At 47.1% G+C, this 15590-nt stretch overlaps 2 protein-coding genes across 4 annotated transcripts in view; one reads left to right on the top strand and one right to left on the bottom strand.

Annotated features, from left to right (window-relative positions):
- Nucleotides 1-7047, bottom strand: part of MMS19 (MMS19 homolog, cytosolic iron-sulfur assembly component) — a 40438-nt gene extending 33391 nt beyond the window's left edge. For 2 of the 3 annotated variants that reach the window (XM_010389565.2, XM_030941516.1), the window contains exon 1: nucleotides 6860-7047. In XM_010389565.2, coding sequence (XP_010387867.1) covers nucleotides 6860-6971 — 112 coding nt within the window. In that variant the 5' untranslated portion in view covers nucleotides 6972-7047. The remainder of the gene's footprint in view (nucleotides 1-6859) is intronic. The other variant, XM_030941517.1, reaches the window with a different exon arrangement.
- Nucleotides 7048-7317: 270 nt separating this feature from the next.
- Nucleotides 7318-15590, top strand: part of UBTD1 (ubiquitin domain containing 1) — a 65263-nt gene continuing 56990 nt past the window's right edge. Inside the window, exon 1 of the mRNA XM_010389557.2 lies at nucleotides 7318-7873. Coding sequence (XP_010387859.1) covers nucleotides 7804-7873 — 70 coding nt within the window. The 5' untranslated portion in view covers nucleotides 7318-7803. The remainder of the gene's footprint in view (nucleotides 7874-15590) is intronic.

Raw genomic sequence — 15590 nt, 5'->3', positions numbered from 1 at the left:
TAGTTTTTAGTAGAGACGGGGTTTCACCGTGTTAGCCAGGATGGTCTCGATCTCCTGACCTCGCGATCCGCCCGTCTCGGCCTCCCAAAGTGCTGTGATCACAGGCTTGAGCCACCGCGTCCGGCCCCGTTTATAAGTTTTAATAAAAGTATACACCCAAATAACCAAGGTCCCAATCAAGATACAGAACATTTCCATCATCAGAGAAAGTTCCATTATGCCCTATATGTTAGTTCCTACTCTCATAGGTTGCCTCAAGTTTTATAATTGAAAAATGCTGGCCGGGCACGGTGACTCACGCCTGTAATCCCAGCACTTTGGGAGGCCGAGGCGGGCAGATCACCAGGTCAGGAGTTCGAGACCAGTCTGGCCAATATGGTGAAACCCCGTCTCTACTAAAAATACAAAAATTAGCTGGGCGTAATGGCTTCAGCCTGTAGTCCCAGTTACTCAGGAGACTGAGGCAGAATTGCTTGAACCTGGGAGGCAGGGGTTGCAGTGAGCCAAAATCACGCCACTGCACTCCAGCCTGGGCAACAGAGTGAGACTCCATCTCAAAAAAAAAAAAAAAAAAAAAAAAGAAAAAGGAGAAAAATGCTTCTTCGGAATTCTGCATACATTAATATGAAAATGGCTGCTTTATAATTACAAATAGCCATTTGCATGTGATTCCTTGAATCTCAGTATGTGGGTGAACTCTCCTGGCAAAGCCCTTTAGTCTTCATATCTTTCATAAAATTCTTGAATCAATGCAGCACAAACATAAAAGTGAGTATAAGGCCGGGCATGATGGCTCACGCCTGTAATCCTAGCACTTTGGGAGGCCGAGGTGGGCGGATCACCTTAGGTCAGGAGTTCAAGACCAGCCTGGCCAATGTGGCAAAACCCTGTCTATACTAATACAAAAACTAGCCAGGCATGGTGGTGCATGCCTGTAATCCCAGCTACTCTGAAGGTTGAGGCAAGAGAATCACTTGAACTTGGGAGGCATAGGTTGCAATGAGCTGAGATCATGCCATTGCACTCCAGCCTAGGTTGCAGAGCGAAACTCTGCCTCAAAAAAAAAAAAAAAAAGTGAATATAAAAGTAGAAAAAAAATAGAGAAAAATGAGATAATAAAGCTATTACAAGACAGTAAAGAAGAGTAAGGAAAATGGTGGCCAGGCGTGGTGGCTCACACCTGTAATCCCTGCACTTTGAGAGCCCAAGGCAGGTGGATTACTTGAGGTTAGGAGTTTTGAGACCAGCCTGGCCAACATGATGAAACCCTGTCTCTACTAAAAAAAAAAAAAAAAAAAAAAAAGAAAGAAAAATTAGCTGGCCATGGTGGCATGGGCCTGTAATCCTAGCTGCTTGGGAGGCTGAGGCAGGATGAGGCAGGAGAGTCATTTGAATCCGGGAGGTGAAGGTTGTAGTGAGCCGAGATCGCACCACTGCACTCCAGCCTGTGCAACAGAGCAAGACTCTGTCTTCAAAAACATTAAAAAAAAGCCATATGTTTGTTTTCAGTCAACATTTACTGAATATTATAAATTGGGTACCATGTTAGGGTTTAAGATAGAAATATGGGCAGGGAGTTTTGGGGAAGTTCACAGTCTGTTGGAGCAGAACGACGAACCATTCATTCATTCATTCATTCATTTTTGAGACAGAGTCTTGCTCTGTCGCCCAGGCTGGAGTACAGTGGTGCCATCTTTGGGTCAACGCAACTTCTGCCTCCAGGGTTCAAGTGATCCTCCCACCTCAGCCTCCCAAGTGGCTGTGACTGCAGGCACACCACCATGCTGGGCTGATTTTTAAAGATTTTTGTAGAGACAAGATCTCACTATACTGTACAGACTAGTCTCAAATTCTTGGGCCCAAGCAATCGTCGCACCTCGGCCTCCCAAAATGCTGGGATTACAGGCATGAACCAGCATGCCTAGCCCAGAAAGACATTTAAAACAATCACAGTGGGCCGAGGCTGGAGGATCGCTTGAGGTCAGGAGTTGGAAACCACCTTGGGCAACAAAACAAGGCCATGTTCTCTACAAAAAAAATTAGCCAGGTGTGGTGGCATGGGCCTGTAGTCTCTGCTACTCTGGAAGGTGAGGCCAGAGGATCACTTGAGTCCAGAAGTTCTTCAAGGTCGCACTGCACTCCAGCTGGGGCAAGAGTGGACCCTGCTTCTAAAATAAATAAACAAACAATCACAGTGTAACAAGTTCTGTGTTACCACAGTGATACAAACAGAGACTGGGTTAGCATGAGAAAGAAGTAAAAGTCCTGGGTTTATGGACCATAGGCCACTAACTTTAAGTGATTAATTCTTTTAATGTTGCAAATTCTCCAAAATTAAAAATAACCAGGCTTGGCATGGTGGCTTACACCTGTAATCCTAGCACTTTGGGAGGCCAAGGCAGGCAGATCACCTGAGGTCAGGAGTTTTGAGACCTGCCTGACCAACATGGAGAAACCCCATCTCTACTAAAAATACAAAATTAGCCAGGCGTGGTGGCGTATGCCTGTGATCCCAGCTACTCAGGAGACTGAGGCAGGAGAATCACTTGAACCCGGGAGGCAGAGGTTATGGTTAGCGGAGATCGCACTATTGCACTCCAGCCTGGGCAACAAGAGTGAAACTCCATCTCAAACAAACAAACAAACACACCCAGAATACCTGGAAATACTATTAATTATGCACTCGGACTCCTGGGATGAAGAAAGCTAACAGAGAGTTAATTTTCCTAAGGGTATTTTCGCTGGCATTAAGGAAAAAATCAGTGTACGTTCATTTCCCTTCATAGGAGGGTCTAAGATTTTCCAACATGTTCAAGATTTGTTCTCTAAAAATGGACCTACTAGCACCTCCTAACTACCCACACTTTCCTTAGCAAGGCACCAGTTTGTGTGGGGGCACTGGGAAGTCAAAGGAGTATTTATGTGATCATTGACACAGAATGCACAAACAGATCTCTGTCTGATGGATTTGAAGCCTCTTGAGAATCTGGACTAGCAGCCAAAGGGAAGTGAGGGGAAGCGGGTAGTGTGGGAGGATGAGGAGCAGGAGAGAGAAAAATCCCAATTGGATCAAGCTCTCAATCAAGCTCTCAAAATGCCCTTTCTGCTGATAATGGCCTCAGATATTTCACTAAACTGTATTTTACTGTTCTTTAACACTTTGACTTAAGAAATAGCGGTCTTCTTAGGGAATCACAGACATGGAAAAATACAATACAATAAAGACTGAAATGAAGGAAAATCCAAATAACTAAAAGGAAAAAAATTATATCCATCACTTGCAAATTCAATGTGTTCAAAAATCACATTCTCCAAAAATCAGCTCTTGTCCCAACCTCCAATTTTGGACAAAGTATTTCTTTTCCTCATCCTCTGGTTCAAAACCTTGGGGTCTTCTTAGAGTCCTCTCTCCTTCAAGCCTTATAATAACTAGTTAGAACTCAAATTCCACAGATTCTTCCTTCAACATCTCTCACTGCATTCACTCAAGTAGTTTTTATTGTGTACCTACTGATGAGGAGATTCTGGTGGTACAACTGGGAGGGTAGTATGTGGAGATGTATACAGCAGCAGCTACTAAACTAGTCCACTAAATACATGAGTGGTTGAGAAAAAAGTGCGTACTACAAAGATTCTGAAGTATGAGATGCTGTCTGGCTGGGTTAATCAGGAAACACTTGGGCAGGGGTAGGAAACTCAAGCTGGGCCTTGACTCTCAGGTCTAACTTCGATTACACAGAGCTAGTGGAGGGAATTGGGAAGGAAAGCATTCAGGAACTATGAATAAAAGTGGCTGCCTGGAATTAAATGTCCAGGGAGCAGTGAGAAAAAAAGGCTGGGGTCAGGTAGTGGCAGGCTTTGAAGGCTTGCCCAAGAGGCCTTTAACCCTTAGGCTGCCAGGTCATTTCCCTCCCATCGCCTGCACCTTCTTTACAGCTGACACTTTCACCAGGAATCCAGGTACAAAACAAAGGTGGCAGCAGCTGCTTTTGTGATCAAAGGGTGTTCCTTCTGCATTTAAATTTGTAGGTTGCTACTCTGAGTGACTGAACAGGAAGCTAGCCGGTCCCTTTAGCACTAACAAAGCTTGATTTAGGCTGAAGGATTAGAAAGCACATCTTATTTCTATAAACGCTTCAACACTGTTATCCTTCAACAGCCCTAACTAGGGCTGTGATCTAAGACTGACAATATTAACTTAATCCTTGTCAAATTCGTTTTCATTTTATGGCTCCCTTGCTCAAGGATCTACAATAACTCTTAGCACATATAATAGGTCATTCAAATCCCTCTGCCTGGAATCCAAAGTTATGCAGAATCCAACCCCACCAAACCTTTTCAACTTTTATCTGTTACTATTCCTCTGTATCAACTTGCTTTTATTTTCTTTTTTTTGAGATGGAAGTCTTGCTCTGTCGCCCAGGCTGGAGTGCAGGGGCGCGATTTCCACTCACTGCAGCCTTCGCCTCCCAGGCTCAAGTGATTCTCCAGCCTCAGCCTCCTGAGTAGCTGGGATTACAGGCATGCACCACCACGCCTGGCTAATTTTTGTATTTTCGGTAGAGACGAGGTTTCACCATGTTGGCCAGGCTGGTCTCAAACTCCTGGGCTCAAGCGATCTGCCTACTTTGGCCTCTTGAAGTGTTGGCATTACAGGCATGAGCCACCGTGCCCAGCACCAACTTTCTTTTCTTAAGAGGGCTAAATTACAGCAGGGTTAGTGTTACAGTCTTAGATCAGCTGAGTTGAATTCAAACTAAACAATAGTTTAGATCATTTTTTTCCGGAAAGAAACAAAATATAAATTTTGCAAAAATGTTTGTAAGAATTGAGCAGTCCCAGTGGCTCATGCCTGTGATTCCAGCACTTCGGGAGGCTGAGATGGGAGGATGGCTTCAGTCCTGGAGTTAGAGACCAAGCTATCCAACATAGTGAAACCTTGTCACTACAATACAAAAATTAGCCGAGCACAGTGGCACACGTCCTGTTGTCCCAGCTACTCCGGGAGGCTGAGGCAGGAAGATTGCTTGAGCATAGATCGAGGCTACAGTGAGCCATGATTTCACCACTGCACTCCAGCCTGGCAGACAGAGCAGGACCTTGTCTCAAAAAAAAAAAAAAAAAAAAAAAAAGAGAAGAATTTAGAAGTCCTTATTCACGATAAGACATTCAAGATGTTTTTTCAAAGTATGTTCTGAATTCAAAAAATCAGTAATTATTGTTTTCATATTGCATAAATGTGAAAGACTCGTCACAAATGACACTGATATAGTAATGTTCTGTATCTTGGTAGGGGGTTGGATTGTATAGGTATATGCATTAGTCAAAATCAGTTAATGTACACTTAAAGATTTATATATTTCATTGGATATAAATTTTACATCAAAATAAACCGTCAACAAACTCTAGTCAATGACATCCATGCCAAAGTATTTAAAGGAAAGTGTACAGGTATCTGCAATTTAAATGGATGGATAGCTGTATGACAAAGCAAGTAATATTAAATGTTAATGATAGGATAGATCCTAAGTGATGTATTCCTTATAAAATTCTTTATACTTGGCAGGATATTTAAAAATTTTCATAATAAAACATGAAGGAAAACGACATTATTAAGACACTGTACTTGTAAATTGTAAACACTGATAATACACTACATTTCATAAAATTGTAAGATGTTAAGTTTGGTGGCAACACCAGGTATTTGCTCCTTGATGCTTCCAAATTACCCTGCACATCCCTCTTATAGAATGGTTGCCTCTCCCAGCATACTATAAGTTCCCAGTGGGCACAGATCTAACCTAATTTGTATTTATATTCCTTAGGCTTTGCATCATGTTTGGGGAATAATATGTGTTCAACAATAGTGGCATGACCGAATCAAAGTGGAATACTGCTAACAAACAAAGTATTTTATTTCTAGCAGATTCACTATTCTTTTCTTACACATTCTAAAGGTTAATACGCTCAATTTGCAAGAGAAATGTGTCCTTACTTCTCTCCAAGCATGCGAAATTTCCAAAATTTTTTTAAACTACCCATTAGATAATTTTATATTGTTACTTAAACCCAAGATCTGAAGCCTTCCTAACATCCAATAACTTTTTAGTAGATTTTTTTTTCCTAGAAGAGCAAAGTCTCAGAACTCCACGGAAGCCTGGAAATTGTTTTATTCTAATTTTAGATAAGCTGTCTGAACTAAGAGATCTCTGAACTTGTCAAAAGCAGGAAAGTGGGGGTCTAGGAAGAAGATAAAAACAAACGCCACATAAAACGTCACGGAGAAAACTAATCAAGAACTTTGGCAAGAAACGGAGAGAAAGTCTTAAGGAGGACACCCAGAACATCTCCAGCTCCTCCTGGCCCGACTCCTCGCCTCCTCTTAATTCCAGCCAGTCAGAGCGCGGGGCCATCCGCCACTCCCAGGATGCCACGCGACGGGAGCGGACGCTGCGAGGATGCACCTCCACACGTCAACCTCCCACAAACAGCGTGGCTTCGTGGCGTGAGCACCCGGTTCGGACGTGAACGCCTGGGTCCGAGTCCCAGCTCCCCCTCCTGCGTGGTCTGCAGCCCTGCGCAAGTCCTCTTGCCCTCACTGAGCCTCAGTTTCCCCATCTGTAAAATGTAATAATTCCCTATAATTGGCTATAGGGAGATGAGAAGTGTAAATGGTTTTAAGGAAGACACAGGCAACTCTCCAACTTGTTACGGCTCCGAAGCTCGCGGTGCTCACTAACCAGCCTTGAGACCAATCTCTCAAAGTCACCCGCTCCTCCTTTCCCGCCCGGCGCCTGTACTGAGGCCGCTCCCTCCTGTTGGTCCCCATGCGGAAGGCGCGCGGCGCCGTCTGCCGTACCTGCAGCCACCTGGTCAGCGGGGCCTTCTTGTTGACCCATGACGAAGTCGTGCACGAGGCCCCATAGGGCGCCCGTAGGCGCCGCCGCCTCCAGAGCCGCGGCGGCGGCCATGACGCGAACAAGAGACCGTGGGAGGGGATATGGGCGGTGGCAAGAGACGGGCCTCTCCGCGCATGCGCCTCCCGAGGCAATCGCGGGGAGAAGGCCGAGGGGGCGGGGCACACCGGGTCACGTGTCTGCCGGCTTCTAGCCAGGCAGTTCCAGGGAGGGGCGGGGCCTGGAATGGGGCGGTGGCACCGAGAGGGAAGGCGGCTGCTGGGCACGCAGCCGGAGGCCATTGAGGGCGAATAATTCCCGGCCCGGCTCCCCGGGAGACGGGCGGGGGGGCGGGCACCTGGCTGGGTGGGGAGAGGGGCGGTACGCACCACGGGGGAAGCCAATGAGAAAATCAGGCCCAGCCCGAGGGGGCGGTGCTGTCGGTCACATGCGCACCTGGGGCGGGTGGTGGCGGCGGAGCGCGCACCGCGAGCCGGCGGTAGGGAGCTGGGCCGGCCTGGGGCGGGGTTAGGCAGGTGAGTGACAGGCTCCAGGGGGCCGGCCCCTGCCTGGGGACCCGAGCGACCGGGAGTAGCTGCGGCGGTGCCCGCCCCCTCTCTCCGCCCCTCCAGCGGAGCTGGTCTCCGGCCGGGCACCGTCGCGGGCCCCCCTGGCCCGGCCACCTAGGACCGTGCTAGGGAGTCTGCCACCTCCCTCTCTCCCCTGGCCCGCAAAGTTTTGGCGGAGCCAGCGCGGGGGCTGAGCGCGCCCCCGGGGGGAGATCGGGGAGCGCCAGATGCCGGGCGGCCGGAGCCGTTGACCCGGGACGCCGCCGTCCGGGGCAGGAGCGCGGAGCAGCCGACCACCTCGCCGCCTCCGGTGCATGGGGACTGGCTGAGGAGCCAGCATGGGCAACTGCGTGGGGAGACAGCGCCGGGAGAGGCCGGCAGCCCCGGGACACCCCCGCAAGCGAGCAGGTAACGACGGGGAAGGGAGCAGGGCCTCGGGCACCCCGCCAGTTGTCCCCCTCCTCGCCCGAGCTCTGGGCTTACCAATAGACTCCCCACTGGTGCTGGCGCTTGGGTTTCCCCGATGGGCTGCTCCGCAACCAGACGGGGCCGCTCCCCAGCGCCGGGCGGCCGGGGGAGCTGAGTTGGGGCAACTGCGAGCGCTGAGCCGGCTGGGCGACCAACTCTCTCCAACTGGGAAGCTCCTGGTGGGGGTGGGGGCAGGAAATGTTTGCAGACCGCAGCGGGGCCGACGGATTGGGAGGAGGGCCCGGGGCGAGGGCGCCGCTGGCCTGGCAGCTCCGGCCGGGGTCGGACACCGGCCCGTCGGGGCACGGCGCGGGCAGCCAGGCGTCCCTAGAACTCGGAGCGAGCGGAGCGAGAACAGTCGCTCCTTCCAAAGACTGTGTCATCGGGCTGCAGATCGTGTCTGCCGGAATCCGACTTGCAAAGCAGCGCAGGACTCTGGGAAAGAAATCTTTATTTTTCCCGCAAGGGTTTTTAGAGCCTCTCGGCCGTCTGGGAGTCTATAAAAGATGGGGTGCGGGGTGACAGTCACCCTCGGAATTGTTGGGATCCTTACTAGCTGTGAGAGTGAGATCGGTCGCTGGTGATTCTCGAGGCCCGGGCAATGCTTTCTCACTTTCATGGTACACCCCGCCTGCCCTGGCATTTCGCCCCGGAAAGAGGTCTGTCGGTCATTTTTCTGGGTCTTACACTCACTTCCTTCTTTGAGGGTGTTGCAAGGACCTGCTGGGAATAAAATCGTAGACTTGAGAGCTCAAAGGGACCTTCAGAACTTGTCTGGATTCCCGATGGACCTTTGTCCTCCTCTCCATGTCAAAGCCCAGATCCCAAGAGGTTGAGCACCTTGTCCAAAGTCACACAGTTAGTTAGGAGCACAGCTGGGGCTAGAACTCAGCCTCCTCTCCCACCCCATTGCCACATATCCCCTTATGTAAGAGGAGCCACAGGCAGAGTTGTTAATGAAGTGGAAACTCCAGTTGGAGTTTCCTGTCTCCCTTGACACCGAAGGTGTGTTGCTTGGGTTGCGGAAACTGGGAAGGAAGATGGGGGAACCAGGGGAAGCAGGGAAGGATGTCTGTGTGGTGGACAGGATGACTTGTGGAGGAAGAAATGTGTTTTTATGGGAAGGATGGAGTAAAACTCATTGAAATTCTTTTGTCTGAAGGTAACTCTGCCCATTCTTCTGACTGAGGAGAGATGACTCAAAACCAAGGACTGGCTTGCTTTCATTCATTCATTTGTTCAACAAATATGTGTTCAGTCCCCATAACTGATTTAGCAGCATTTTTTGCTCTTGACAACTGTCTCCCACGAGACATTCTCCCCCTTCCTTTCTTGGCATCAGACTGTCTTGTTTTCCATTCTGAACACCCCATTCCACCATCACCTTCTAGGTGGGGGGCGCACTGGTGCTTCAGTTTGACATTCTGTTTTTTCTCTCATTACACTCCCTCCCAGAGAAATCTTGTTCAGTCTCACAACTCTTTGTCCATTGGGAAGACCCCTATGCTTAATCTTCAGCTCTTCTCTCTTGAACCCCAGAACCCCATCTCTAGATGCCCACTGGACACTGCGATATAGATATTCCCAGATTTGACACTTCCAAAACCAGGCTCTGCATTGCTCCCTGTCCGCCAGCTTTCCTTCTTTACTCATGTTCTTCCAGCTGCCTAACTTTAGGCTGTGAAGAGCTCTCTCTCTCATGACTTTCTCTGCTTCCTTGTCACCTGCCTCTCAGCCAGCCAGCCACTGGGGTCTGCTGGCTCTTCCTTCCGCAGGTCTTGCGAACCTGTCCCTTGCCACCCCACTTCATACCCTTCTCACCTCAAGTCAACCCTTGTCTCAGGCTGAAGTGAGGTACCCCCCAAAGGCAACTTCATCTTCAGTCATTATCCAGTCCTACACACAGTTGTCCCCTTCGAAGACATTTGTTAAAATAACTTCTTCCAGATTTTATAGTTCTGTGTTCAAAATATTTCTGTACTTGGCCAGGCATGGTGGCTCACGCATGTAATCCAGCACTTTGGGAGGCCAAGGCAGGCGGATCACCTGAGGTCAGGAGTTGGAGACCAGCCTGGCCAACATGGCAAAATATAATTTTTATATTTTATAAAAATATAAAAATTAGACAGGCATGGTGGCAGGCGCCGGTAATCCCAGCTGCTCGGGAGGCCGAGGCAGGGAGAATTTCTTAAACCGGAAGGCAGAGGTTGTAGTGAGCCGAGATTGCGCCACTGCACTCCAGCCTGGGTGACAGAGCGAGACTCCATCTCAAAAAAAACCAAAACAACAACAACAATAACAACAAACACCTTTCTGCACTTTCCCACTCCTACAAGTACTTTAACTGTCAAGGTCAGTCCTTCCTTTTAAGTCCTAATTTCTTTCCCTTCTCTGACATTAAGACCACCAGTGTTTGCTCGTGCCATTTCCTTCTTATTGAGAGTGTTTCATCCCTTGGGTTCACTTCAAGTGCTGTATCTTGTTTGAAGCACCTTGCCTGACAAGTCTGCCATTTCCCCCTCCCTCCGCACTCCACCACACACACCCCGTGGAAGTGATTGCTCCTTCTGAGAACTCCTGCAGACACATTATCTATGCCACTTACTTAACAATTATGTACTCCATATTATTAGTCATCTTTGATGTTTACAGTCTTTTATCAGCAACTACATTGCAAGCCTCGAAGACCTGGGTTCTGTCTTATCCTTGCGTATATGTCTCTCTCACTCATATAGCCACACGCACACACATTCAGCACTTAACACAATGAGTTGTACAGAGGTAGCACTCAGTATTTGTTGATTTTAGAAAGCTAACTCAACTTCATCCTACCATCTGCATTTTTCATATATCTGCATTTTTTTTTTTACCTGCTAGTTTATCATTGCTTTAGTTCTGTGTGTCCTACTATGAATAGCTTTATTCATAAAGTCCAAAGCCGAGGGGAACTCTGTAGATGACAAATTTGGTACAAGGAAAGGAATCCTTAACTCCACAGTGCACCTGGCATTCCTGTAACATCTGTGGCTTTTCCTTTGATAAGGATATAGTTTTATGTTATAAGACTAATGCCTAAAACTCCCCCAGTGCCACTGTAACTCTTACCTTCCTTTGGCACTAATGTAATGGGAAGAAAGCCTCAACAGGGAGCTAGGACCTGAGTTCTAGTCCTGGGCCTATAACTCAGTGACCCTGGGCAAGTCATCAAACCTTTCTGGGTCACTCTTTCAATATTCAGAAAGGGGGAGGGTTATACAAGATCATTAGAGCTGTTTTATCATCTTCACAAAGGCAGCTGTTTAAAGCTAGAAAGTTATTGAGGTGAAATCTTTATGCCTTGTAATGTCACCCTTTGTCCTTAGTTCGTCTTCTTAGTCACTTGGTAGGTAAAGCAGAGACACAATACTCTCTGGTAAGGGATTCTTGTCTTAGGAAGAAGGGAGATGTCCTCTCGTCTCATCAAATTTTGTGATTGTCACTCATATATATATATATATATATATATATATATATATATTTGAGAGATAGGGTCTTGTTCTCTCACCCAGGCTGGAGTATGGTGGTGCAGTTATAGCTCCCTGCAGCCTTTAACTCCTGAGCTCAAGTGATTCTCTCCCCTCAGTCTCCCCAGTAGCTAGATCTACAAGTGTGCACCACCACGCCCAGCTAACTTTTTATTTTTTTGTAGAGATGGGGTCTTGCTATGTTGCCCAAGCTGGTCTCAAACTCCTGGCCTCAAGTAATCTTCTTACCTTGGCTTCCCAAAGTGCTGGGATTACTGGTGTGAGCCACTGCACCCAGCCTTAAAAATTTTTTTTGGATTGTTACTCTTAATGCATCCCCAGTAGGTCTGTGTTCCTCTCCTTCAGGTGCTGGGTGGTTCTTGTGTGCTTCAGAGAATACTTGGGGATTTACTCCTTTGGTGGGGGATCTTGCCACCCCATACATATACACTAGGTAGATAAATATCTCTGCCCATGAATTGGGTGAAGCAGCCTCTCCCCCAGCCACTCCAGGGAGAGGTAGAGGTGGTAGAACAGGCAAGTCTGTTGCCCAGCTCCACCCTTTGAGAATGTGGCAGGGCTGAAACCCAAATATCTGACTCTGTAATGTGCCAGGCGTATCCACTTACATTCTGGAATCTCAAGCTTGGGGTGGACAGACCCAGGGCCCTGTTTGGGGCTGGTTGGGCTTGGCACTGTGGTTGCGAGAGAGTCTGCTTCTTGTGTGGGCTGTGTGGCTATTCTTGAGGGAGTAATTGGGCAACTTCTCCATTTGCTCAGTAAATATTTACTGAGTGCCAAGCACCCTGCTGGCTGTGAACAGACATAGTCCTTGGCCACATGGAGCTTACAGTCTTGCAGGGGGCAGACAGTAAACACATAGTCATGCAAATTACACATGATCATACATAGAATTATGTAGTATTATATGTGCTGGTGACTCCTCTCACATTTATAATTTCAGCCCATTCTCTCCAGCTTCAGCCTTGGATATTCTACTGCCTGCTCACCACACTTGCTGTCTAAAAGGCTTCTCAGTTTAACATGTCCACAACAGAATGAACCCCCATCCCATCCCTGTACCTCCCAAAGTCTTTCCCATCCCAGTTCATGATGATTTCATCCTTCCAGTTGCTGAGGCCCCTAAAATTCTAGTCGTCCCTGACTTCTCCCTTTCGCTCACACCTCACATCCATTTAATCAATAAAGCCTATTGGCTTTGCCTTAAATATGTCCTGAACCTGACTCTGACTATCTCCACCACTTTCACCCTGGTCTAAGCTACCACTGGCCTATGAACTGACCTTCCTGCTTCCTCCCTTGTCTCCTGACAGACTATTTCCATCCCAGCAGTTTAGAGCATGAAGCTCTAAACTGTAAGTCAGATTTCATTACTCCTTTGCTCAAGCCTTCTTTTTTTTTTTTTTTGTATTTTTTAGTAGAGACGGGGTTTCACCGTGTTAGCCAGGATGGTCTCGATCTCCTGACCTTGTGATCCACCCGTCTTGGCCTCCCAAAGTGCTGGGATTACAGTGCTCAAGCCTTCTTATGACACCCCATCTCATTCAAGAGTCCTTATGTTGGTCTGCAAGATATGATATGATTTTCACCTGCTTACCTTTCTTAAGCCATCTCATGCTCTCCATTGCCTTGTTCAACCCCCTGATATCTGAATGGGTCCCTCTCTCTCCTTGTCCCAGTCTCCTATTTAAGGAGTCAGACCCTCCCAGGCCATTTCATTTAAAATGATCCCCTTCCCTCTACCACCTGCTCTCAGCATTATCTATCTCCTTTTCCTGTTTTATTTTGCTCCATTGCCTGTGTCATCCTCTGACATTGGCTGTCTCCCCTTGCTCCATGTGGTCAGAGATTTTTATTTGTTCACTCTGTGATACCAAGAGCAGTGCCTGGTAAATATTTGTTGGATAAAACTAGAGTTGGTGAAGTCTATAGAAAAGCATAAATGAACACATCTGATTGATCTCCTACCTTAGATGGGTGTTAAGGCAGGTATCTTAATGAAGGGACTTAAACTGCAACCTCAGAGTGGTGTTCTTTCTCTGGGACTGGCTTCTCTCTTGCCCCAGGCGTGGGTAAGTTATCAGATACCTGGGATATATATGATTCCTGTGGTATGGGAGCCTCTTGCTGGCAGATACCAGGGCTGAAGCAGGAGGGCAAAGTGAAGCTTGCTATTGGGGTCCTAACGAGGCAGTAGCACTTTCTTGGCGTTTTATGTGTGCACCTATGTCAGAGTGGACCCCCTCTCCCAGGCACACATGATGTTTGTAGTCCTTAGCTCGCAGGGCAGGGATAGGGTGGCCTAATAGACTACAAGGCAGGAGGTCAGTGATGTGGATTCCAGACCTCTCTTACCCATCAACTTGCTGGAGAATTTTTAGAATCATAGAATTTTAGAGCTGAAAAGGAACCTAAAGATTTCTATAATCTCTTTTTTCTTGCCCAGCCATTAGAAAGAGAACAAAGGTATGTCTATCCCCTGCCTAGTTCACAGAAACACGGTGCAACCTACATAAAAACTGCATGGGCTCCTTTAAGTTGTGAGTGTGTGGAGGTCAAGATATTATAGGGAAGTGATCGAGGTCAAGTGTATTCAAAAGAGAGGAGGTCTAGTCTCTGCCACTTTCTTGAGTGGTAATCTTGAGCAGGTCATTTGTTTCTTGCTCAGTTGATCCTCCATTTTAAAAAGATAATATTTCCAGTTTACTTCAGAGAGATGTTGTGGAGATAAGATAAGCTAATGGTGGTTTTAAAATTACTTTCATGGCTATACAGTGTGCTCAGATATGAGGTCGCAACCCAGAGTTTCATCTGGCATTGGTGGAAAATGAAGCCTTGGGTCTCTGTTCCTTCCTAGTTGCTTGTGTGACTTTGGACAAGCCGCTTGATCTCTTTGAGCCTCAGTTTCCCCATTTGTGCAATGGAGTGACTGCCACCCTGCTCACTTCTCAGAGAGGTTGTAAGATTAAAGCGAGACCCTGGATAAAAAGAGATTTTGTGAACTTGGAAGGTTTCTATTATTCCAAGCTACCAGGATTTTTACACACAAAAGCCATAGCCAGTGATTTTTCCCACTTACTCATTGAAGCTTACTCTTTTTAAGGAGCAGAACTATAAAAGAAATGTTTAAAAACTATTTTTGGATGGAAATCTTTCTGAAATGAATGATATGCTTCTGAACAAAATATTAACATACAGCTCGGAAAGAACCTCCAGTTTGGGACTAGGGGTTGTTGAGTTCATACTGGTATGTACAGAGTGCCTGCTTGGTGAGAGTGGGACCACAAAAGGTTCTTTCTCTCAAAAGTGTTACCTCCAAAGAGGAGAGCTGGGGTGAGGGAGGGAACTAGTGGTAGGCAGAGGGAAATTGCTGGGGGAGAGCCCATTCTGGGATTGCCTTGCCTCAAGGTTCCATGTAGCAACACTGGCGCTGCAGGAAGGCTCTTAAATCCTGTTCAAGGCTCTGAGTGGGAAGAGCCAGTCCTACCCGATCAGTTACTGTGCTTATAATAGTGTGAGGCCACAGGGCTTGTGAGACTCTAGGGCAGTGGGCCCCAAACTACGTGGTTCCCAGCTGTTGTGCTTTGGGAGTTCATGTTTCCACCTACAATCATTGCTCTGCCTTCTGCCTGGTAGACAGTAGTCACTTCTCTTTTTTTCTTTACTTTTTTTTTTTTTTTTTTTAAGTGTGGTTACCTAGATATGACGTAAAATTTACTTGTAACAGCAAATTTTTCAGTCTATAGTTTTGTAGCATGAGTACATTCTTTGTACTTACTGTTGTACAACTATCACCAGTACCCATCTCCAGAACTTTTTCATTTTACCCAACTGAAACTCTTTACCCATTAAGCACTACCCATTTCTTCCTCCCCCCAGCCACTGGCAACTGATATTTTGCTCTCTGTCTTAGAGTTTGACTACTCTGGATACCTCGTATGAGTAGAATCATGTAGTATTTCTCCTTTTGTGGCTGGCTTGTTTCACTTAGCATAATGTTGTCAAGTGTCCATGGTGTAGCATGTGTCAGAATGTCCTTCCTTTTTAAGGCTGAGTAATATTCCATTATATGTATATACCACATTTTGCTTATTCATTCCTCCATTGATGGATCCCTGGGTTGCTTCCACCTT

Source organism: Rhinopithecus roxellana, chromosome 11 (genome assembly GCF_007565055.1).
Source record: "Rhinopithecus roxellana isolate Shanxi Qingling chromosome 11, ASM756505v1, whole genome shotgun sequence".
Classification (NCBI taxonomy): Eukaryota; Metazoa; Chordata; class Mammalia; order Primates; family Cercopithecidae; genus Rhinopithecus; species Rhinopithecus roxellana.
The sequence above is the reverse complement of the archived record's forward strand: the minus strand, read 5'-3'. Positions and strand labels throughout refer to the sequence as shown.